General features: G+C 49.9%; 1 protein-coding gene across 1 annotated transcript; it reads left to right on the top strand.

Moving 5' to 3' along the window:
- Positions 1 to 24,542, top strand: SMPDL3B (sphingomyelin phosphodiesterase acid like 3B). The gene is made up of 8 exons (XM_001151336.7): positions 1 to 290; positions 10,592 to 10,805; positions 14,443 to 14,540; positions 18,600 to 18,743; positions 19,737 to 19,909; positions 21,079 to 21,259; positions 21,344 to 21,477; positions 23,866 to 24,542. The coding sequence occupies exons 1-8, from the start codon at positions 230 to 232 to the stop codon at positions 24,226 to 24,228; spliced, it is 1,368 nt and encodes a 455-aa protein (XP_001151336.2). The 5' UTR covers positions 1 to 229; the 3' UTR covers positions 24,229 to 24,542.
- Positions 24,543 to 24,825: the final 283 nt, after the last annotated feature.

Here is a 24,825-nt window from a genome sequence, read left to right as displayed (position 1 = left end):
ACTTAAGGGTCCGGTATGCCTGCCTCCTCGGGCCAGCCCAGATCACACCCTGCTGGGCAAAGGAGGAAGAGCCAGAGGATCCAGACGCCTTGGAGGACTTGGAACACCTGTAACAGGACAGGGAGTTCTGCTCAGGCACGTGGCCACAGAAAACTACTTAGGAAGCCTGTGGTGAGAACAACAACAGCGCCTGGAGAATCCCACGGCTCTGGGGAAGTGAGCCCCGAGGATGAGGCTGCTCGCCTGGCTGATTTTCCTGGCTAACTGGGGAGGTGCCAGGGCTGAACCAGGTACAGCACTGGGAATGTCTGCTATGCCTTTGTTTTGTACTGTGAACTCTGGGGCTGCGGGAAGCTGATCGCAGCCAGCTTGAAGGTGCTTCTAAAGATAGCAAGGCAGGAGCTAGGCAGGGAGGCAGGTGGGGAGAGCTAGTGGGCCTTAGCGAGTGCTGTTTGAGGCTGAAGATTTTAAGTGGAGGCGCCAGCTGGCCAGGGAGGGACACCGACATCGCGAAGAGGTCTGGGTACGTGAGAGCTAGCTAATTAGTAGAGGTAGGAAGTGGCAGGAAAGATTTGTGGACTCATTCAACAAATGAGGTCCTTTCCTGTACCATACGTTATTCTAGGAGCCAGGGATATATCAGAGAAGAAAAGAAAGTCCCCGTCTCAATGAAGAATTCCTTCATCTGGGGAGAAAAAAACAAACCACACGAACAAGTAAAGTACGCAGCATTGGAGGAGATGATAAGTGTTATGGGGAAAATAAAGTAGAACAGGGAAGGCGGGGTGTGGGGAGGGGGTACTTATAAGATGGCCAGAGAAGAGCTGTCAAATCAGGTGACACTCAAGTGGAGCCTTGAGGCAGTGAGTGGGGGAGCCACATGGGTGTCCAGAACATTACAGGAAGAGAGGACAGTGCACGGGGTCTGAGGTGGACACACAGGTGATGTGCATGAGGAACAGCAAGGAAGCCCGCGTGGCTGAAGCAGGGTGGGCAGGACAAGTGGGGGTGAGGTTGGCAGATGGTGGGGTGGGGCAGGTGCCAAATCATGGATAGCCTCGAAGACTCTCTTGAGGACTCAGACATTTTTCTTTCCACGTGCCTGTAGATAGGAAGGACGCAGGCTTTTGCTCAGGGTGAAATGGGATGTCATTGGAGGGGTCTAGGCACAGGTGTAATCTATTCTGACTTCTGTATGTTTAAAAGGACTCTTGAGGCCAGACGCAGTGGCTCACATCTGTAATCCCAGCACTTTGGGAGGCTGAGGAGGGTGGATTGCTTGAGTCCAGGAGTTTGAGACCAGCCTGGGCAACATAGCAAAACCCTGACTCTACTAAAAATACCAAAAATTAGCTGGGTGTGGTAGTGGGTGCCTGTAGTGCCAGCTACTTGGGAGACTCAGCTGGGAGAATTACCTGAGCCTGGGAGGTTGAGGCTGCAGTGAGCTGTGATTGTGCCACTGCACCCCAGCCTGGGTGATGGGAATGAGACCATCTCAAAAAAAAAAAAGAAAATGAAAGAAAAAAATTCTCTTTATAGCCCCTCTGAAGTAGGTGCTAATATCATTATACCCATTTTGCAGATGAGGCAAATGAGTCTCAGAGGGGACATTGCATTTGCTGAAGATCTCCCAGCTGGGAAATGGCAGGACAAAGCCTGTGCCTGGCTGTACTATGCTTCATGTCCTCTTGGGATGGTGGGGTTTAGAGGTACTATTTTTTTCTCTTTTCTCCAAACTTGCTGGAATGTATTCCTTTTAAAGTAAATTTAAAAGGAATTCCGGGCCGGATGCGATGGCTCACGCCTGTAATCCCAGCACTTTGGGAGGCCGAGGCGGGCGGATCACGAGGTCAGGAGATTGAGACCATCCTGGCTAATACGGTGAAACTAAAAATACTCTACTAAAAATACAAAAAATTAGCCAGGCGTGGTGGTGAGCACCTGTCGTCCCAGCTACTTGGGAGGCTGAAGCAGGAGAATGGGGTAAACCTGGGAGATGGAGCTTGCAGTGAGCCGAGATCGCACCACTGCACTCCAGCCTGGGCGACAGAGCGAGGCTCCGTCTCAAAAAACAAACAAACAAACAAACAAACAACAACAAAAAGGAATTCCGCAGCACCTGTAAGGTTTTTCCAACTCCAGGTGTCTTCCTGAAGCACAGGTGGATTCTGAGACAGGGGATCAGACAGCATCATCCCTGCTTTGCATTAAACTGTGGGATTTCTGCCTCCACTTTCCTTAGCCAGGAGCTTGGGTGGATGCCAACTTGCTGGCTCCTTCTCCTCCCACACATGTCCTGTGTAACATTTCACTCCTTCCTCAGCTTCTAACTGCAGAGAAGCAGACAGGTTCTTCCCCTGTGGGTTAGCTTGGTAGGAAAACACTCCCTGGAAGGCCAGCCCAGGGCTGAGGGAGCAGGACCAGGGCAGGAATGGTAACACCTACCTCTGGAGCTATTGTGAGCAGAGGGTATTCACTGTAGGTGGTCCGTAAATGTAGGTTTTAACAAATGAACTCCATGGGTTTTGGAGGGCCTCCGTTTACACAGGATGAATTACAATTGTGTTTTGGGGCTAATGCTAGCCTTAATAGCAAAGGACTGAAATAGAGACTGAGATCATTGTGTGGTGTGGGTTATAGGCAATAACAGACAAAAGCCACTGAATCACAGGAGTCAGACTGGGAGGGCCTTCAGGGAATCTCTGTTCAGTACTTTCATCTTATACTTGAGGAAACGGAGGCTGAGGGGCAGTGTGGCCCAGGGAATGAGTCCTAAGGCTGCCTTGCTCACCCCACAGCCAGGTGCTCTGTATAAGAGAACTCTTTCACCTGCACAACTGAGGCAGGAGGTGGGACTGGACTCCAGAGGCAGGGCTTTGACACCAGACCAGATTGAGGACTAGCTAAAATACGGCCTGGGCAAAAGCAGTTTTCAAACACACCCAGCAGTGTGGCATGTCAATTTACCTTTGCAATGGCAACACCCAGGAGTTACTGCCCCTTCTATGGCAGTAACGCAATGATTTAAAAGTTACTACCCCTTCCCTAGAAATTTCTGCATAAATGCCCCTTAATCTCCAGGCAATTAAAAGTGGGTATAAATGTGACTGCAAAACTGCCCTGAGCTGCTACTCTCTGCCTATGGGGTAGCCCTGCTCTGCAGGAGCAGTCATGGAGCTGTACATCACCTGTTCAACAAAGCTGTTTGCTTCAACCTCAAGCTTGCCCTTGAATTTTTTCCTGGGCAAAGCCAAGAACCCTCATGGACTAAGCTCCACTTTGGGGCTCACCTGCTCTGCATCACAAGCATCCCTCTGCTGGGTGCATTCTAATCCTCATTTTATAGATGAGGAAACTAAGGCTCAGCTCTGAAAATCCCTTGCTTAAGTTGCCACTGCCTGTATGGAAGAGCCAGGATTCAAAATAAGATGTCCCTGATTGCAGGTTTCATGCATGTCCTTGCAGAAATAACTTACTGCCTGAAGCCAGAAAACTTAGGTCCTACCTGTGGTCCTGCCTTTGAATACCTGTGTGACCTGCAACCTTTATTTTACTGTTTATAAAATAGGGATGTTAGCAGAGGAGAGATTAAATGTGATGGCCTTAAGTGAGATCATGCCAGGTACATTGTAAAATGTTGTAAAAGTTTAAGGAGGCATACACACAGATGGTCCCTGACTTACGAAGATTCCACTAAGCTGTATGATGGGGTGAAAGCCTTAGGCATTCATTAGAAACCACACTTTGAGGAGCCATATAACCATTCTGTGTTTCACTTTCAATTCAGTATTTCATACATTGCAAGAGACATTCAACACTTAATTATAAAATAGGTCTGCATCAGATGATTTTGCCCAACTGTAGGCTAATGTAAGTGTTCTGAGCTCCTTTAAGGTAGACTGGGCTAAGCTACGATGCCCTTTGGTAGGTTGGGTGTGTTGAATGCATTTTTGACTTATGATATTTTCAATTTTGGGGGACGTAGCCCCATTGTAAGTCACGGAAAACCTGTATATATCTCCAAGGCCATGCTGGTAGGTGGTGGCAGAATATAGTGCACTGTGATCATTTCCATTCTGACGTGCTCGGCATCCCCGGTCTGCCGCTCACTCGCTCAGTTTCCTCATCTGTAAAATGAGTACATCTTAGGGTGCATTTCATAATGTTGTCGTGAGGCTGCATGGATAGAGTGTGTGGCACAGTGTCTGGCATTCAGTAGGTGCTAAATGTATGGCAGATGCCTTCCTGCCCCCCTGTCTCCAACCATAAGGGAACTCACCTTCTAGCCATTTTAAGAACTTAGGTTTTATAAATGACTATGACTATGGGAGTTCTCCCCACCCCTATCACAAATCATACTAAAAAGATCCCATATCATGTATGATTTTAATTTTTTTATCTTATTTTTCTTTTTTGGAGACAGGGTCTCTATCTGTTGCTCAGGCTGGAGTGCAGTGCTGCAATCATAGCTCAAGGTAACCTCAAACTCCTGGACTTAAGGGATCCTCCTGCCTCAGCCTCCCGAGTACGGAGAAATTAAATTTCTTTTTAAAAAGTAGCTGGGTGTGGTGGCATATACCTGCATTCCTAGTGTGGCGGCTCATACCTGTAATCCTAGCACTTTGGGAGGCTGAGGCAGGCAGATCACTTGAGCTCAGGAGTTTGAGACCAGCCTGGGCAACATGGCAAACCCCATCTCTACAAAAAAATACAAGAAAATTTGCCAGGCCTGGTGGCACATGCCTGTAGTCCCAGCTGCTTGGGGGACTAAGGTGGGAAAATCAGTTGAGCCCAGGAGGTTGAGGCTGCAGTGAGCCAGGATCACGATGCTGCACTCCAGCCTGGGTTTTTTGTTTGTTTGTTTGTTTTTGTTTGTTTGTCTGTTTGTTTGTTTTTGTAGAGGCACGGTTTTGAACTCCTGGCCTCAAGTGATCCTCCCACTTTGGCCTCCCAAAGCACTGGGATTACCGGTGTGAGCCAATGCATGTGGCCCATGAAATTTTTAATATTGCTTTTGAAATGAATTGTTGATTTTGATGACTTACTTGATATTTGTAATTTTTGTCTTTCCTGCACTTTTAGAGTCAATGCATTTTTTTCCAAGTCTCAGATATTTCTGTGGGCCTTGCAGAGCTATGAGGCCTTGGGCCCTATGTCTGTTGTCCCTAGTGAGCATAAAGGCCTGGTGATCCCCTTTGGTGAAGGAGGAGGCGGGCCAGGACACTTTTTACCTGCCCAGGGACGCGCTGTGCCCACCAGTCCTCCTCTTAGAGATGGTCATCTGGGGCAGACAGGCTCTATCTTCATCTTGTTTCCCTTCAGATGTCCTGCCTGCCCTATCCCTGCACTTTACCTGTGGACAGTAGCCAAGGACACGCTGGGGCTGGCTGGGTAGAATGTGGCCACTCCCCACCTTGTCCTGTCTCTCATGGTGAGAGGGGGCCTTGTAGAACCCCCCAGGAACCAAATGTGGAGTAACCACTGCTTCCCATTTATGATGTTCTGTTCATCATCTCACATTTCTCATTTTAATTCTCACGAGGGCCCCAAGGGGTAGGGGGCGCTGTTATCTTGATTTTACAGAGGAGGAAACGGGCCCAGGGGAAGGTTCCGCTGTTCACACAGCTATGGGGTGGTGCAGCAGGACTCCCTCCCAGGTCTGTGGCCTCAGCTACTCACTGTACTCAATACCAAATTTACTTATCTTCTCAGTAATAAATGAATAATAATGATAGCTGAGATTGGTGTACCTTTCTATAAAACTCAAAGTTATAGATGAATACTGTCTTACTGTAAAAGGTCCAAGCAGTGCGAATGTAGAAAGCCTCTTAACTTTAACAGGATCCCCAGTGAAGCACCTGAACAGTAACATTTGAGAAGTTCTGGTCTAAAGGGTAAAGCATTAAAGTACCCAGGCCCCCACACCTCCCCAGTCTCACTCCTGGCCCAAGGGGTAATTGCAGGTAACGGTATGGTGCGTTGGGATTGTCCTCTATGAGCCCTTTCTCCTTCACTATCTTATTTGATGCTCACTGAGAGGCAGGCCAGATGTCAACATCCTCTAGCTCAGTGAGGCCTGGCGGCTTGCCCAAAGCCCCTAGGCAAACACATGGAAGAGCCTGGATTAGAAACCAGATCTCCCACCTCCCCATCCATAGTCCTGACATGCTAATTAGAGCTTAATTATTTTGATGTAGGGCCTGGAAGCTGACGGATCCCATATTCTTATGGAAAACATGTATTTATTATTACAGCCACCTTCTGGGCGGCGGGGGGTTCCAAGTCAACAGGCATGACAACATTGTGTCTCAGATTTGGGGTCAGAGAGGTCTGGGTTTGAGCCTTAGTTTGCTTATCTATGCAGTGGGCATAAGAATCCCTACCTCACAGACTGGCTGCCAGGATGAAATAAGACCAGTGTATGAAAGCCCGGGCACCTAGACAACACTGTCTGAGTGCCTACAATTCTAACTGGCCTCCCCACAGCCTTGTTCATTCATCGAATGTGCATTTGCACGTCTTCCACGTCCCAGGCACCCTTATAGGCACTGAGGACATAGAGGTAAACGAGACGGGCTTGGTGCTCTCATGGAACTGACATTGTAAACAGGGAAGAGGGACAATAAGCAAGCCAACAAGGTAAGTTCACATGTGATAGTGCTCTGAGAAAAAGGAAGCTGGGGAAGAAATAGTGACCAGACAGGCAGGAGAGGTGGCACTTGAGATGAGGTGGTCAGGGGAGTCTTCTGAGGAGGTGACCTTGGGGCAGAGGCCTGAATGAGGAGGAGGCAGCCGCATGATGATGTGGGAAGATTGGGCGAGGCCATGGCATAGTCAGGGAAGAGGCCCTGTGAGGAGAAGCAGCTTGGCTGAGGGTGGTGGGTTGGGCTGAGCTGACAAGGTCGCTGGGATCTGCACCCCCACAATGAGGAGGCTGGACCCCAAGGAGTTGGAGCTGCCCACCTGGACCCCAAGGAGGTGGAGCTGCCCGCCTGGACCTCTGGCTCTCTCCACCATTCTGTCCACTAGCCTGGCCTCTCCTGGAGTCAGCACACACACATGCACACACACAGACACACACACACACACACATAAACACACATGCATGTACACACACCCTTCAGTAGTATGTGCCAGAGAGGCTGGAAAGTGGTTTCAGTTCTACACACTGGCTGGAAAACGACAACTGACACGTGAGATGAGGAGTTTCTGGAGTAGAGAAATGTTCCTGAATACTTTGAGGGCTGACGTCAAAGGGGCCAAACTGCTCAGTGTTTGTAGTTAACTGAGAAAGAGCCAGCTTGAGGCAGGGGAATAGCCTCTTTCTCTGTCTGCAGAGGAAGCGCAAGGACCTTGTGCCCAAGAGAAAGGCAAAGGGCCTCCCCCGACATCCATCCTGGCCAGCCTGGCTCTGGGCTTGGAAGCAGGTGAGAGCCACTCACGGTCTCAGCTTAGGGACTTGGGATGCCCAGCAACTCTGCCCACCAACTAACTGGTATGAGGCAGTTCATTCCTTTACTCTGGCTTGGGGTTTTGTCACTGTATTCTTTTTAATTTTTTTGAGACAGAGTCTTGCTGTGTCGCACAGGCAGGAGTGCAGTGGTGCAATCTCGGCTCACTGCAACCTCCGCCTCCTGGGTTCAAGTGATTCTCCTGCCTCAGCTTCCCAAGTAGCTGTAGCTGGGATTAAAAGAGTGTACCACCATGCCTGGCTATTTTTTGTTTTTTGTTGTTGTGGTTTTTTTTTTTTTTTTTTGAGATGGAGTCTCGCACTGTCGCCAGGCTGGAGTGCAGTGGCACAATCTCGGCTCACTGCAACCTCCGCCTCCTGGGTTCAAGCAGTTCTTCTGCCTCAGCCTCCTGAGTAGCTGGGACTACAGGCACGTGCCACCACGCCCAGCTAATTTTTGTGTTTTTAGTAGAGACGGGATTTCACCATGTTGGCCAGGATGGTCTTGATTTCTTGACCTCGTGATCCACCTGCCTCGGCCTCCCAAAGTGCTGGGATTACAGGCATGAGCCACCGTGCCTGGCCTTACTTTTTGTATTTTTAGTAGAGATGGGGTTTCACCATATTGGCCAGGCTGGTCTCGAACTCCTGACCTCAAGTGATCTGCCCACCTTGGCCTCCCAAATTGTTGGGATTACAGGCGTGAGCCACTGTGCCTGGCTGAATTTTATTTTCTGTAGAGACGAAGTCTTGCTTTGTTGCCCCTGCTAGTCTTGAACTCCTGGCCTCAAGCAATCTTCCTGCCTTAACCTCCCAAAGTGCTGAGATTACAGGTGTGAGCCACTGTGCCACCATGCCTGGCAGGAATATATTAGTGATCACAATATGTGTGGAAAGGTTAAATTTTCCCCATTATAAACAAAGGCTCAGTTTGGATAAAAAATAAAAATGTGGGAATATGCTGTCAACAAAAAGACCCATCTAAAATAGAAAGGCACTGGCTTTTAACCCCTTTCACAATCACATCTTCCTGGGAGGGATTGGAGCCCAGAGATCCCCATCATTTACCATGTGATCTTAGGCATGTTGACCTCCAGACCTTAGTTTCCTTATCTGTAAAGTAGGGATAATGTTCCCAGGGCTCTGCGGAGAACACTGTAACAATGCATGTGGGAGGGATAATGATTTGCTTAATCAGTCATTTACACTTTGGTATGAACGTGTTTCACATCCTTTCCTGAGACTCGGTTTAGATCAGGAGAGGTGGGGAAAAGCTCAAGAGCATCTGGGAGGGAAAGTCAAGGAGTGAGGGTCAGGGGCCAGCCTTTATCTGCAGGCTGTCCACTGAATGTCCTGTGGCCTGGGTGGGGCCCTGGCTATCCAACCCTGAGATCAAAAGAAGTCCAGTCTCCCAGGCCCAGACACAGCTTCCTGGGGCCAGTGATGTTGACTTGTGGCTCTAGGTGACACAAGAAATGGGGGAGGAAGTGATTGCAATAGCAGAGGGTGAGGAAATCCTGGGCGTCATTCTTGTTTTATCGAGAAACAGGATGAACAGAGGCCAGATCTGCTCAACCCTCCTTCAGTAAGCAGTCATTGAAACAACTTGTGCTGGCCAGGTGCGGTGGCTCACGCCTGTAATGCCAGCACTTTGGGAAGCTGAGGCGGGCGGATCACCTGAGGTCAAGGAGTTTGAGACCAGCCTGGCTAACATGGCGAAACCCCATTTCTACTAAAAATACAAATACAAAAAAAAAAAAAAAAATTAGCTGGGTGTGGTGGCGCATGACTGTAATCCCAGCTGCTTGGGAGGCTGAGGCCAGAGAATCACTTGAACCCAGGAGGCAGAGGTTGCAGTGAGCCGAGATTGCACCATTGCACTCCAGCTTGGGCAACAGAGCGAAACTCTGTCTCAAAAAAAAAAAAAAAAAAAAAAAAGAAACTACTATGCCAGGCCCTGTGTTGGGTTCGCATGAGAAGTCTACTCCATCTCACCTGTTTCTTTGGATTCCTTTCTCTTTATTACACTGTGAAGTTTTTTTGCCACTTCAGCCTCCTTTGGTCGGAAACCGAGTCTAGGTTTCGGTCAATCACCTCAGCAAGCAGGACCACTCCCAGCTGCTTGAGCCACACCCTGGATCCAGAATCACCAGCAAATATACCTACCAGAGGAGGTCAGCCCGATCTGAAGTGGCGTTCCTTTTTCCCTGGTCTAGTACTCTTATTCTCACTTCCACATGTAGTCCCCAGGTTTTTGCTGTTTTTGTTTTGTTTTGTTTTGGAGACAGAGTCTTGCTCTGTCACCCAGGCTGCAGTGCAGTGGCATGATCACGGCTCACTGCAGCCTCCACCTCCTGGGCTCAGGCGATCCTCTCACCTTAGCCTCCTGAGTAGCTGGGACCACAGGTACATGACCCCACACCTGACGAATTTTCTAAATTTTGTGTAGAGATGAGGTCCCCTTATGTAGCCCAGGCTGGTCTTGAACTCCTGGCCTCAAAGAATCCTCTTACCTTGGCCTCCCAAAGTACTGGGATTACAGGCATGAACCACTGCACCCGGGCTTTGCTGGTATTGCTTAGCAAGGTTTTCCAGCTCATTTGGTGTGTAAGCCTTTTCCATCCAGGTCAGACTTTTTTCTTTTTTTTTTTTTTTTAATTTTCTAAGAAATTCCAGGACAGGTCAGATTTTCATATGTAGTTATATTTCCCTGCAGCATGAGAGGATCTGGCTCTAGTTAATGGGCTTAGAAAAGTGACATAGCCCAGGTCACACAGCTCCTAAGTGGCTCAGAGCCTGAGCACTTAACCCATACCCTCTCCCGCCTTTGCTTTAAAACAAGCCCCCTCATTAGAATGCCTGAGCTCTAATGTTGTGGCTGCCCATCCAATGTGGGGAGGAGGACGGGGCCTTGCCAAAGGTCAGCGCTCAGGGATGGACCTGAGCCTGTTCTGTGCTCTGCTCAATGTGTCCCTGGGCAGAGCCAGGCCTGTGGGCCTTTTCTCTGAACCCGGGGTGCTCAGAGAAGACTTCCATTTGCCTGTATAACGCCCCTGCCCCAGCCCAGGGCTCCCCTGGACTTCCTTGCTTCCAGGCTGAGAGAGAGACCAGCTTTGAAGGAGGATGTTTTTTCCCCTGCAGGGAAGTTCTGGCACATCGCTGACCTGCACCTTGACCCTGACTACAAGGTATCCAAAGACCCCTTCCAGGTGTGCCCATCAGCTGGATCCCAGCCAGTGCCCGACGCAGGCCCCTGGGGTGACTACCTCTGTGATTCTCCCTGGGCCCTCATCAACTCCTCCATCTATGCCATGAAGGAGATTGAGCCAGAGCCAGACTTTATTCTCTGGACTGGGTGAGTACAGTCGAGGTGGCAGCTACCCTTTGCCAGGCATCTGCTATGTGCTACATACCAGTCTGGCCCTTTGCCCACATTATCTCCCTTAATCCTCACATCAGTCTCACGTGAGGCTGAGGAACCTAAAGCTCAAAGGAGTTTTGTAACTTGCCTGGGGATTCCTGAGTCCAACTGATTCCACAGTCTGTGTCCTCGACCTCCATGTCTCCTGGCTGTGGCAGAACGCAGCTCTCAATCAGGCTTTGGACCTGGTCCTGGCATGCCTGGGCACCTGGAGAGTGTCCAGGTTTTAAGCTATGGGTGGACACTGGAGTCATTTCCCCTGGGGCTTAGGGACTCTAAGCCTGAGAGGTCCAAGTGCAGGGAGGGAAGAAGTTATGAGGGCTGAAGGTGGCCCAGCCTGGGGTCCTAGTGTCCTGGCTGGCTGCTGGCCACCCCTGGGCTGCCCAGTGGTCCTGGATTTTCTCACCAGTCAGAGCTCTGCTCTACAGAGTGACAGCTTGAGGGCCGATCCCACTCAGCCGCAGAGACCCAGTTTCTGCTTCCTGTCCAATGTTGCTGCTCTAATTCCTTCAACTTTCCTGGGAACTTGCCTCCTTATCATTCAAGATTCCCCCATTCCGGCTGGGTATGGTGGCTCATGCTTGTAATTCCAGCACTTTGGGAGGCCGAGGCAGTGGATCACCTGAGGTCAGGAGTTTGAGACCATCCTGGCCAACATGGTGAAACCCCGTCTCTACTAAAAATACAAAAATTAGCCTGGCGTGGTAGTGCACGCCTGTGGTTCCAGCTACTCGGGAGGCTGAGGCAGGAGAATCGCTTGCATTTGGGAGGTAGAGGTTGCAGTGAGCCAAGATCACACCACTACACTCCCAGCCTGAGTGACACAGCAAGACTCTGTCTCAAAAAAAAAAAAGAAAGAAAAAGAAAAAAAGATACCCCCATCTCCTCGCTTGCTCCCTGACTTGGCAGGGCAACAAGTCGTGCTCAGTTATGGGGTAGATGCTAGGGATCTGAGATGATGGACACCCACACTTGGCTCCAAGGAGCTCACGGTCTTGTGGGCAATGCAGACAAACCCATTGACCCTACCCTTACATCCAAGCAAGGAGAGAGAGTCACCTGGGGGGATGTGGAAACTTCACAGGGCACATGATCCCATCTGGCAGGATTAGGGGAAGGACATCCTGCAGGAGGTGGTGGAGCAGGGGAGCTCTCGAGGAAGGCTGGAAGGAATTCTGACTTTGCGCTCCCTCTACCAGCCTCAGTGGACACTTCTATAAGGCAGGGTGAAACCCATGATGCCCCTAGCTGTGATGTGGTTTGTGGGTGTGACCAAGAAGGACCCTCAGATGAACCTGCCAGGCTGGACACATAAGAAGACATGTGACATTGTCTCAGGAGGGGCCTGGACAGCTCTGGCTTCCTTGGGCTCAGGAATCAATCTAAGAAGAGAGTGAGCTTTGGTCCATGACCTTGGGCCTGCTCCCTCGACGGGCCTCGCTGGGGGAGCTTCTGATTTCTCCGAGAAGGACGAGCATGTGTAGCATTCTGACAGATGGGATCCCTCGGGAAATTCATGATCCTTTAACAGATGCACATTTTTTTTTTTTTTTTTTTGAGATGGAGTTTCACTCTTTTTGCCCAGGCTGGAGTGCAATGGCGTGATCTTGGCTCACCACAATCTCCGCCTCCTGGGTTCAAGCGATTCTCCTGCCTCAGCCTCCCGAGTAGCTGGGATTACAGGCATGTGCTACCACGCCCGGCTAATTTTGTATTTTTATTAGAGACAGGGTTTCTCCATGTTGGTGAGAGTGGTCTCAAACTCCCGACCTCAGGTGATCTGCCCGCCTCAGCCTCCCAAAGTGCTGGGATTGCAGGCGTGAGCCACCGCGCCCGGCCACAGTTGCACCTTTTTTTACTGGGAAATCTCTGAGACCTTGAAGAGGTACACAGCATCAGATGAGAAGATCTCTAGGACCCTTTACAATTCTTCAATTATAATGAAATTTGACTTCTAAGAGAGCTGCAGTCCCTTTGAGGATGGCCATTAGAAATTAGGTATGTTTTACTACTCAGGAGGCTGAGGCAGGGGAATTGCTTGAACCTGGGAGACGGAGGTTGCAGTGAGCCGAAATTGCGCCACTGCACTCCAGCCTGGGTGACAGAGCGAGACTCTATCTCAAAAAAAAAAAAAAAAAGAAAGAAATTAGGTGTTTTTTTTTTTTTTTTTTAAGATGGAGTCTTGCTCTGTCGCCCAGGCTGGAGTGCAGTGGTGCGATCTTGGCTCACTGGTGCCCCCTACCACGCCTGGCTAATTTTTGTATTTTTAGTAGAGACAGGGTTTCACCATATTGGCCTGGCCGGTCTCGAACTCCTGACCTTATGATCCGCCTGCCTCGGCCTCCCCAAGTGCTGGGATTACAGGCGTGAGTCACCGCCCCCAGCCTAGGTGTGTTTTTTATCAGACAGAATTAGATTCTCTAACCTAGAAATTAAAAATATGAAATTTTGTCCGTGTGTCTTTGGGTTTCCGGCCTGTCCCCAGGGAGTTTTCAGGGCAAAACAGCCCCTCTTGCTGCCCTAATGTGGGTATCAGAGACACTATAGGATGCAGTGGCTGTGAGCACAGACTCTGGGGCCAGGCTGACTGGGCTCAAATCTTGGCCCCACCACTTTCTAGTGGTGTACACTTAGGCACAATTTTTTCCCCCGTGTCTCTGGTGCTTGATTTAGGATAGGCAAAATTCTTAACTTTTCTGTGTCTTGGTTTCTTTATCTGTCAAACGGGCCTAAACTAATAATAGAATTTACATTGCAGTGTTATAATGGGGAAAAAATTAGTGGCTGTGGCAACAACACACAGAAAGTGCCTGGCAGAAAGTCAGCCGGTGTGAGCTTCTAGCAAAAGTATTAATACTATTATGCTAATTAGTTTCCCTGGGGGAATACCTGGGCAGCAGAGGCCCCAGGATTTTGACTGTCCGGACGTCTCCCCATCCCTACACTCCACCTGCCACCATTCTCCTCCCCTTGCCAAGCATTTCTAAGGTGGACCCAAGAATTTTGATTCATGGCATGAAGGGCACAATGGTCCCAGGGCAGAATCAGTATCTGCCCTGGAAAAGATCTGAACCCTACACTTGAAGCCAGCTTCAAACTCCTTTGAACTCTTCTGGAAAGGAACAGAATTCAGAGATGGCTTCTCAACCCTGAGCTCCCTCGGGGTTTGCAGATGGGACTGGAACTCCAGAGCTTTCCTCTCTAAATAATAATATTCATTACAACCTAGCAGCTACTCTTACTGTACTATATTATGTATATAATTTTCCTCCTTGATGGATACCTAACAAACACTCTGTGAGTAAGAACTGTATTATCCCAACATTACAGATGAGTTAATAGAGGCTCAGAGAGGTTAAACAGCCAATCAAGGGACCCACAGCAGGAAAATGGCAAAGCCTAGTTCTCAGCTCTGTCCCATCTGACTCCACTCTAGCCTGGCCATTCCCCCTCAAGGGGACATCTGAGGCCCAGGTCCATAGGTTTTCCTCTCACTGCAGAGCTGTCCCTTCCTTTTCTTCTGCCGCTTCCTGAGTTGCCTGCCCCAAATTGGCTTGGTGGTGTTTTGTAGTGATGACACGCCTCATGTGCCCGATGAGAAACTGGGAGAGGCAGCTGTACTGGAAATCGTGGAACGCCTGACCAAGCTCATCAGAGAGGTCTTTCCAGGTAAGACTGTGCCATCGGTCCCTCCACAGTGTTCTCGGAACTCTAGGCACTGCCTGGCACAGTGGGACAACAGCAGCAGCGAGTGCCCTGGCTGACCTTCATCCATGGACAGCAATGGCTGTTGGCCAGGTCTTCATGGTGACCATTTCTCACCTTCCTAACAAGCCCGAAGGCAACATGCAAGCCCATGGGCAGGTGGATACACACAGAATCCTATCAAAGGAAATGCCCAGCCTTTCACTGCCTTCTGCTCCTGCCTATCTCCAGACTCATGAGCCCTTCTCCAGGTGTCTAGAGTTGCACACAGGTGTCGTCCCTGGGTGAGTCTCACACACAGCCCTTGTGTCCTGCTCTGGAGTTGGCATCCATCACCCTCAAACTGTCCTGGCTGCCAGGGCCTCTGGGAAATGCTAATTTCCAGCCAAGGTGCTGTTTCTTGTTGCTTCCAAGGACTTCAGAGTCTGGCAGAGCAGGCAGGGACTGGGGGTGAGTGAGGCAGCAGCCCTACGGGACACTATAGGGTGAATAGGGTCTGCGTGCCCCATCTGATGGCCCTTGCAAATGTTTTAAAGCAGTCTGCACCAAAAACAACATCCTGGAGGCTAAATCTGGCTGCCAGGCTGCCAACTGGGCGCCTGAGAAAGCAGCCCATAGCCCCCACCCCCACCTTTTTTGGGTTCCAGTACCTCTGCCCCCTCTAAAGATCTTCGTCATGGGTCCCAGGACACAGATACGGAGTAATAATAAAAATAAATAATGGCACTAGCAGCAGTCACTCTAGATCAAGTGTAGAGGGTCAGGCTGGCTCTAAGAATTTTCAAGCCTTAGCTCCTTCACTGTCACCATAAGCCTTGGGGGAGGTGCTGTGACCTCAATTTTACTGATGAGGGAGGTGAGCCTTAGGGTTAAATAAACTAGTGAAGGTCACATTTACTTAAGAGGCCCAAATCCTGGTGTGAGCACTGCCCTTACTGTCTGTTCCCGCTGCTTCCTTTCCTCAACAAAGTCAATCTAGGCAAAGAGATGCCTGGATGCTTCCAGCTTATCTAACCCAGCCAACCCAAGTCAGGCTGCTTGGTTTCCTTTGTCTTCCAGCAGGGGTCAAACCAGGACATTCCCCTGACCCCAACAGCAGGCACCATTATTCCCAATGTATAGAAAAGGAACCTGTGGCTCCGAGCTAGTCGGTTCCGAGGGAGGGACTCAAACTCAGATCCAACTGGGAGTATCTCTCCTTTGCTTCACATGGGGCTTCTGGAACACAAGTCAAATAATGAGTAAGAAAATGCTTCACTGACTGTTTTGTTTTTTGAGAGAAGGTCTTGCTGTCACCCAGGCTGGAGTACAGTGGCACGATCAAGGGTCGCTGCTGCCTTCATCTCCCAGGCTCAAGCAATCCTTCCATCTCACTCTCCTAAGTAGTTGGGATTACAGGCACATGCCACCACGCCCTACTAATTATTTTTATTTATTTTTATTTTTTTAAGGCTGAGTCTTGCTCCGTCGCCCAAGCTAAAGTGCAGTGGTGCGATCTTGGCTCACTGCAACCTCCACCCCCATGGGTTCAAGTGATTCTCTTGCCTCAGCCTCCTGAGTAGCTGGACTCTAGGCATCCACCACCATAGCCAGCTAATTTTAGTATTTTTGGTAGAGATGGCATTTCACTATGTTGGCCAGGCTGGTCTCAAAGTCCTGACCTCAAGTGATCCGCACGCCTTGGCCTCCCAAAGTGCTGGGATTACAGGCGTGAGCCACTGCGCCTGGCCTGTTTTCAATTTTTGTAGAGATGGGGTTCTTGCTGTGTTGCCTAGGCTGGTCTTGAACTCCTGGGCTCAAGTAATTCTCTCTCTTAGCCTCCCAAAGTGTAGGGATTACAGGCATGAGCCACCATGCCTGGCCTATTGACTATGATTTAACACACAAATGTAAATTATAAGATTTTGTAGTTTCTACTACACTTGCATGTTTATTGAATTTCCTAATATCCAAGATGCCATTGACTGAAAGATGCATCATTATGTATAACTAAGAAAAAACAGCTACCAATTATAATCTGACACAGCGCTTTCCCATGGCCACACCTCACTTTTAGAGATGGTACTATGAGAACAAATTGGAAGAGATGAAATGAAGGTATTATCTAGCTGAGAATTCTAAAAACAAAAGTCAAGCAGAACACTCCCATCTTATAGATAACTAAACTGAAGTACAGAGAAGTCGAGTAAGTGGCCTAAGAAGAGGAAGGGACTGAAACTCGAGATTCAGGGTTCCACATCATGTGTTCTTCCTGCTGTGTTCAACTTTACCCACCAGAGTCAGCTGTGAACACTGGTCCTCACCTCATCAGCACAGCCAAGTGGTTGACAACACAGGCACGCAAGGCAAACAAATCCAGGGCCCTGGGCCAGGTGCAGTGATCATATGCCTGTAAACCCAGCACTTCGAGAAGCTAAGGCTGGAGGATCGCTTGAGGTCAGGAGTTTGAGACTGGCCTGGGCAACATAGCAAGACCCTGCTTCTACAAAAAATAAAAAAAAAAATTAGCTGTGTGTGGTGCTGTGTATCTATACTCTTAGCTACTTGGGAGGCTGAGACAGGAGGATCACTTGAGCCCAGGAATTTGAGGTTACAATGAGCTATGATCGTGCCACTGCACTGCAGCCTGGGAGGCAAAGGAAGACCCTGTCATGCAGGGCCCAATTCTAGCTCTGGTATGGTTTAGCTGGGTAATCTCATAAAGACTCAGTCTGCTCCCTGTGAAAAAGGAAAATAATGGTACCTGTCCACAGGATTGTTATGAGGATTAAATAAGGTAATTCATTCACTCATTTAGTCAATCAACAAATAGTTATTGAGCATCCACTATGGGTGAGACAGCATTCCAGGAGTAGAAGACATGGCAATGAACAAGACACCAGGTCGCACCCTCATGGAGCTTATGTTTGCAAGGAGCTGGGCACACAGAAGCAGTGAAAACACAGGAGTGAGTCCCTCCCTTCTCATAGGGATTTTTTTTTTTTTTTTCTTAAATGGATTCTTAATGGCTGCTGGCATTTACTTTAGAGAGGTGAGGTTTTTCTAGGCAGTTACAGTGATGCGTTTTGACAACCTCCTACTTTGGCAGAGTTCTCAGCATTTCCAGGTCTTGTCGGCTGTACAGGGCAAAGGGTGTGTTAGAGATATTTCCCAACTGGAATGGGAGGCTCCAGCCTCCCTCATTTGTTCCAGGTCACTCCCTGTGACAGACTAAGCTCATATAAGGGCACAGCCCTGTTCTGAGTCCAAGAGTTATTTTTGTTGATTGTCAAATATTTATTGAGCACCGATTAGGTGCCAGACACTGAGCATAAAATAAAAACAGAAATGAGGCTGTTCATGTGGAGGAAATGAGTCTAATGGGTTCCCCTACACCTCCAGGCCTCATTCACAGGCCCCTTCCTCAGGGAGGCCTCCCCAAACCCACTCCTACCCTCTGTTATTACTCCCATAGCACGTGGCCATTCCCTTTCTGTGACATCCCTTACACCTCTACTCAATACCTGTCAACCCTATTGAACTGCAGGACCTCAGGGGCTGGAAGCCTGGTTTCCAGTTCTATGCATTGGCTCATAGTTGGTGCTCAATAAGATACTTGCTGAGTGCATGGATAAGTGAAACTCCTAAGGCCTCCCAGAGTGACGCAGACCCTTTCCCTAACAGTAAGATGATCTGGAATCAACAGGAATTGGGAACACTAAATTACCAAGTGGCTGATGACGATCGGACTCATTTAGACCTAGTTTTCCCCTTCTCATCATCTGCTGCTTTCCTTCTAACTAGGAAACTTTCTGCTGGGAATGGGTTTAGGGACTGTGATGAAAGAACCCACTGCTCTTCCCTCCAAAGTCTAAGCAAAGTTCAGTCAGATTCTATCAAATGTGGGTTTCCTATCTGTGTCTTTTCCTCATCTGTGCTATCGCTCTTCCCCTTGAGCTCTGATGGCCAGTGGCCAACAGAAAATGATTAACTCCCCCGAGTGCTTTTGCATATATATTTTGATATTTCACCTTTTCTTCCTAGATACTAAAGTCTATGCTGCTTTGGGAAATCATGATTTTCACCCCAAAAACCAGTTCCCAGCTGGAAGTAATAACATCTACAATCAGATAGCAGAACTATGGAAACCCTGGCTTAGTAATGAGTCCATCACTCTCTTCAAAAAAGGTACCAACACCACCTGCTCCTATCAAGAGCACTTACTGTATGCCAGGGTCTGATCTTCGTCTTCACAACAACCTCTTGGAATAAGTACTGATTTTATCCCCAATTTACAGATAAGGAAGCCAGGGTCATACAGCTTAGAAAAGGCAGTCTTGGGAGCAGACTCCAGAATTAACTCCAAAGCCCTTCCTCTAAACCCCATGACACTGATGATGCTCCTAAGTTCATATTTATTGAGCCTTTACTGTGTGCGAGGCACTGCCCTCAGCCTAGTCCTAGACACTTCACAACAACCCTTGGAAGGAGTGGTTTCATTTCCAGCAGGTTTGAACCTTGCCACCACTGACACCATGGGCTGGATAACTCTGTCGCAGACAACTGCCACGTGTGTTGCAGAATGTTGCAAACACTCACTAGAGTGATACCCTCAGGAACACCCCCAGTTGTGACAACCAAAAATGTCTCAGACATTGCCCAGTGTTCTCTTGGGCCAGAAGCACCTGGTTGAGAATGACTGGTTCAGAAACACAGCCAGCCCAAGGTGACTTTGACCCTACTCTTCCCTTTCCTCGGTCTCCTGCTGTTGGGACTCCCCAGTGGTTAAAGCCGACCAGAAGCCTGTGGCACAGAAGCCTGTTGATTTAGTCCACATAGATCAGCTCTTGGAAAAGACAGCTGAGCAGTGAAGGGTCGACAGTGGATCTGGATGGGCAAACACACATCACTGTTAGTCTCACTATGCAGATAAGGAAACCGAGGTATAGAGAGGTGAAGTTACTTTCCCAAGTTGCACAGCGAATGAGTTCCAGAGCCAGGAATTGAATCCAGGCCGCCTGGCTCCAGAGCCTCTGATCTTCCAGATTGATGTCCCACCCATGGGAAAGATGGGAGGGGAAGATGCAACGGAAAAAGAAAGTGGGACAGTGAGGTGGAAGGGGTGGAAGCCTGTCTGGCCAGAGGTGGGGGCCTCCTTCATATTGTCCCTGGCTGTGACAGGTGCCTTCTACTGTGAGAAGCTGCCTGGTCCCAGCGGGGCTGGGCGAATTGTGGTCCTCAACACCAATCTGTACTATACCAGCAATGCGCTGACAGCAGACATGGCGGACCCTGGCCAGCAGTTCCAGTGGCTGGAAGATGTGCTGACCAATGCATCCAAAGCTGGGGACATGGTAAGAGGCCCTGCTTCTTTCTTTTCTCATCTGGGGTTATTTCCTGCACAAGTCTCCCGCTTGGCACAAACTCACCCACCCACCCAAAGATGCCCATATCCCAGAGGGTCCTTCATCAGCCCGGCACCAGCAGAGGGCTTCCTCCATCCTCACCACAGCCCTGTGTGCTGGGATCCGGAGCCCACTGCAGATGAGGACCCTGAGGCTCATAAAGAGTGGTGACGGTCCCAAGTCACATAATAAGTGACGAAGCCCAGACTAGAAGACCAGACTCCAAGTCCAGTGCTCTTTCCACTCCCACCACATGCGCAGCTGCAGCCAGTACTGTGTGCCAGATCTCCAGGGGATGCCCTGCCCTTGAGTGTGTCCAGCTAGTCTGCTGGCCTGACAGCTCCTCAAGGACTGGCTCAGTGTCTCATTTGCCCAAGTCCTTGCACTGACCAGCCCATCCCAAGAGGATCTCACAGCTGGTGCCCATGAGCACGCACCATGCCAACATTGGGCACGTTGTTTAGGACATTATGCAGATGATCTCAGGTAGCAGAACTATGGAAACCCCGGCTCAGTAGCGAGTCCATCATTCTCAAAACCCCACCAGCTATGTGCTATTCCAGATGAGAAAACAGCAGCTCAGAGAGGTGATACACAGCTGGTGTCTAAGCTGCAGTCTGACTCCAAAACTCATACATTTAACTCTGTCCCCTGTTCTAACTCCTGCCATGGTGGCCAAGTGCCCAGGTGCTGTCAGCTGAGTGACTCAAGGAATGTAAGAAACGAATGCACATTACCGTGTAGCATATCACACAACCATGCAAGAATGGTTTCGTTGCAGTGTTCAAGCTCTCCAAGAGAAGAGTAGTCTTTGAAGGATTAGGAAAGCTTCATGGAGGAGGCGCTCTTTGAAGTGTGGGGAGGATTTACAGAAGTGAAAAGGAGAAGGGTACTCCAGGTGGCAGGCACAGAGGTGGGAAGGTATGTGGTAGATTCATTGCAGGGCACAGGGAGAAAGCCTGAATCTGCCTGGGACATGGAATCCGGGAGGCCTTCAGGGAGGAGATACATTTGGGCCTGGCTACCTGTCTTTGGGGCAATTTGCAGGTTTTGAGAAGTAGAAATGAGGGTCTGGAGAGGGCATCTGTGAGCCTCTTCTGGGAACCCCTCCCTTGTAGGTGTACATTGTCGGCCACGTGCCCCCAGGGTTCTTTGAGAAGACGCAAAACAAGGCATGGTTCCGGGAGGGCTTCAATGAAAAATACCTGAAGGTGGTCCGGAAGCATCATCGCGTCATAGCAGGGCAGTTCTTCGGGCACCACCACACCGACAGCTTTCGGATGCTCTATGATGATGCAGGTATTCAACCTGGAGGGCAACTGCCAGCTCCCTCCCTCCTTCTCTCCCCAGACCCTCTCAGTCCTGCTGTCTCTCTCCTGACAGGTGTCCCCATAAGCGCCATGTTCATCACACCTGGAGTCACCCCATGGAAAACCACATTACCTGGAGTGGTCAATGGGGCCAACAATCCAGCCATCCGGGTGTTCGAATATGACCGAGCCACACTGAGCCTGAAGGTCAGGAGTCCTGCGGAGGCCAGAGGAGGAGGGTGGGAGGGGCTTAAATGCATCACCACCTTCCCTCACTCTCAGCTTATCCACCTTCCCCTGACCACTGAGCCTCAGGAAGGTTGAGCTCCTTCCACCCTTCTCCAGCTCAGGATCAGAACCCTGGAGGCACCTGCCACCGAGTCAGGGCAGTGCCTCACCAAGTCACCTTTTCCCCTGGATGACTGTCACAGCCTCATACCTGGTCTCCCTGCCTCTGGCCCTGCCCTGCTATGGCCCATCCGCTACACAAGAGAGAAGAAACTAATCTCCTATAGCACCACTTTCATCTTGTCTCCGTCCTGCTCAAAAACCTTCAGTGGCTCCCCAGTGCCTTCAAGATAAAGTTGTGTCTCCTTGACCTAGTACTCAAGGCTTCCCACAGTCTGACTTCAAGCCCATTGTCCACATTTTCCATATACAGACGAGGCTCCAGCCCCTAATTCTTTGGGCAGTCCCTCACCTCGTAGGATGAGCTTGTGGTTGTTGAGATGAAAAATATTATTCCTTTATTTATCCAACAAAATGCATTAAGTCTGTGCCATTGGCCAGGCCCTGTTCTAATCTCGGAAGATATGTAAATTTAAAAACAAAGTCACCTCTCTCCTGGACCTGACATCTTACAGGAGAGGGACAATAAATATGTAGAATTAATTATAGTACTGAGAGAAGGGCTAAGGAGAAAATCACAACAGTGAGGCGACAGGGTGACAGCTATGGGAGGTGTGTACTGTGTTAGACAGGTGGGAAGGGGAAGTGTCCACATAAGGTGCCATTTGAGTTCTGAGTGTATTGAGGGAGGGAGCCCAGTGGGTATCTCGGGGAGGTGGAGGGAACAGCAAGTCAAAGGCCCCGGGGTGGGAATGTGCGTGGTAGGTTAGGGGAAGAGCACGGAGGCCATGTGGCCACAGTAAGAGGCATAAGGGGAGAGTGGGAGGGGAAGTCCGATCTTGCAGGCCTCCATGAGGACTCTGGATTTGGAGGGTTTTGCGCAGAAGAATGAAATCCTGTGACTTATAATTTTATGGAATCATCATGTCTGCTGTGCAGGGAACAGGCTGTAGGGGCAGGTGGGGGAGCAGTGAGGCCGTTTGGAGGGAAGGACAAATCCCAGATGACAGGATAGTAGCTTGCCCAGGTTGGAGGCAGTGAGATGGTGAAAAGTGCCAGGTCCCGGATGAATTCTGGATGCAGGATTTGCTAGAGTGGATATGAGCTGTGAGAAAAAGGGACGAATCCAGGAGGCTTCCAAGGCTCTTGGCCTGTGCAACGGTAGGCTGTGGCTGCCGATTACTGAGATAAGTGGCAGGGTGATCAGGCTTCAGAGGGTCAGTCAGAGGTCTGGTTTTGGACCTGTTCCCTTTGGGAGGGCTAAATGGCATCAAGTGAAAGTGGACAGGGAAGGGGCAAGTTGGAGCTTGAAGAGGTGAGGATAGAGATGTGATCTGGGAGTGGAGAGAGGACATTTAAAGCCAACGACTGCATGAGCTAACCCAGGTCCTTGATTCTAGTAAAGGTAGATTAAGAAGAGGTCTGAGGGTTTTAAAGAGTGGCCTGTTGTCCACATGGGCACTCCAAGGGTCTGAGCAAGGGGAATGGCAGGCTGCACCATCACCCCCTAACAGGCCCTCCATTCTCCTCAGGGAGGGAGTCAGCCCTGAGCTTGAATCCTGGCTCCACCACTCATAAGCTTTTTGATCTTTTGACCTCTGTGCCTCACTTGCTTCATCTGTAAAATGGGAGTAACAGAACCTCGCAGGGTTTGAGGAGGACTACATGAAATAATGGAATGTTCCTGGCACAGAGTGGCCATGCATACAGGCAGCTCCTCTTACCCCGTCTGCAGTGGCCTGAAGCAGGTTCATAAATGTACCTGGAACCCGCTGGACTGATGAACCCTGCAGAGTCTAGCCGTGAACATGCACCTGGGTCCTAGGAGTCTACAGTTCATAATCTCTCTCATGCTTAGTGTTGCTCTTTTTATGTTGCTTTTATCTATTCATTATGTAAATATTTACTGAGCGTCTTCTATGTGTACCCTAGCATGGTGGGACCTGGGGTAAACCTGGGGTCCAATCCTGCTACCACTGAATACCTGTATGAATACCTCTTTAGGCCAAGTGAATTAACCTCTTTAGGCCTCAGTTTCCTCATTTGTGAAAACTAGGTAATAAGCGCAGTTACCTCATTCGATTCAGAGGATGTCTGCCAAGCACAATGGGTGCACAGCTAAGTGCTCAATAACTACTAGTGGTCATGGTCACTGCTCTAAAGAACTTGGGGGCAAATGCAAGGTGCAGGATGGGGATGGAAGCAGACAACTGCTCACAGCCGGTCTACCCCAAACCCTTTTTCCAGGACATGGTGACCTACTTCATGAACCTGAGCCAGGCGAATGCTCAGGGGATGCCGTGCTGGGAGCTCGAGTACCAGCTGACCGAGGCCTATGGGGTGCCGGACGCCAGCGCCCACTCCATGCACACAGTGCTGGACCGCATCGCTGGCGACCAGAGCACACTGCAGCGCTACTACGTCTATAACTCAGTCAGCTACTCTGCTGGGGTCTGCGACGAGGCCTGCAGCATGCAGCACGTGTGTGCCATGCGCCAGGTGGACATTGACGCTTACACCACCTGTCTGTATGCCTCTGGCACCACGCCGGTGCCCCAGCTCCCGCTGCTGCTGATGGCCCTGCTGGGCCTGTGCACGCTCGTGCTGTGACCTGCCAGGCTCACCTTCTTCCTGGTAACGGGTAACCGGGGCAGCGCCCAGGATCATCCAGAGCTGGGCCTTCCACCATTTCCTCCGCGCCTGAGGAGTGAACTGAAATAGGACAACCGAATCAGGAAGCGAAGCCCCAGGAGCTGCAGCCATCCGTGATCGCGCCACTGCACTCCAGCCTGGGCGACAAAGCCAGACTCTCTCCAAAAACAAACCAGAAACAGAAAAGAAATGACGACCCAAGACCCCCCTACAAGCATACTTCCTTTGCGTATTATGTTTTACTCACAAAACAAAGCTCATCATGCGTTTGATTCTGTGTTGTGTTCCTTTTCTTTTCTTTTGAGACGGAGTCTCGCTCTGTCGCCCAGGCCAGAGTGCAGTGGCGCTATCTCGGCTGTCTGCAACCTCTGCCTCCCGGGTTCAAGCGATTCTCCTGCCTCAGCCTCCTAGCTGGGACTGCAGGCGCGCGCCACCACGCCCGACTAATTTGTATTTTTAGTAGAGACGGGGTTTCGCCATGTTTGCCAGGCTGGTCTCGAACTCCTGACCTCAGGTGATCCGCCCGCCTGGGCCTCCCAAAGTGTTGGGATTACA

Source organism: Pan troglodytes, chromosome 1 (genome assembly GCF_028858775.2).
Source record: "Pan troglodytes isolate AG18354 chromosome 1, NHGRI_mPanTro3-v2.0_pri, whole genome shotgun sequence".
Taxonomy (NCBI): domain Eukaryota; kingdom Metazoa; phylum Chordata; class Mammalia; order Primates; family Hominidae; genus Pan; species Pan troglodytes.
This window is presented reverse-complemented; position numbering and strand designations above follow the sequence as displayed.

Excerpts from the sequence above, each read along its gene's own strand:
- SMPDL3B (XM_001151336.7), top strand. The coding sequence starts at position 230 with ATGAGGCTGCTCGCCTGGCTGATTTTCCTGGCTAACTGGGGAGGTGCC. Across the intron at positions 291-10,591 it reads AGGTGCCAGGGCTGAACCAG|GGAAGTTCTGGCACATCGCT; the intron begins GTACAGCACTGG and ends TTTCCCCTGCAG. Across the intron at positions 21,478-23,865 it reads GAGCCACACTGAGCCTGAAG|GACATGGTGACCTACTTCAT; the intron begins GTCAGGAGTCCT and ends CCCTTTTTCCAG.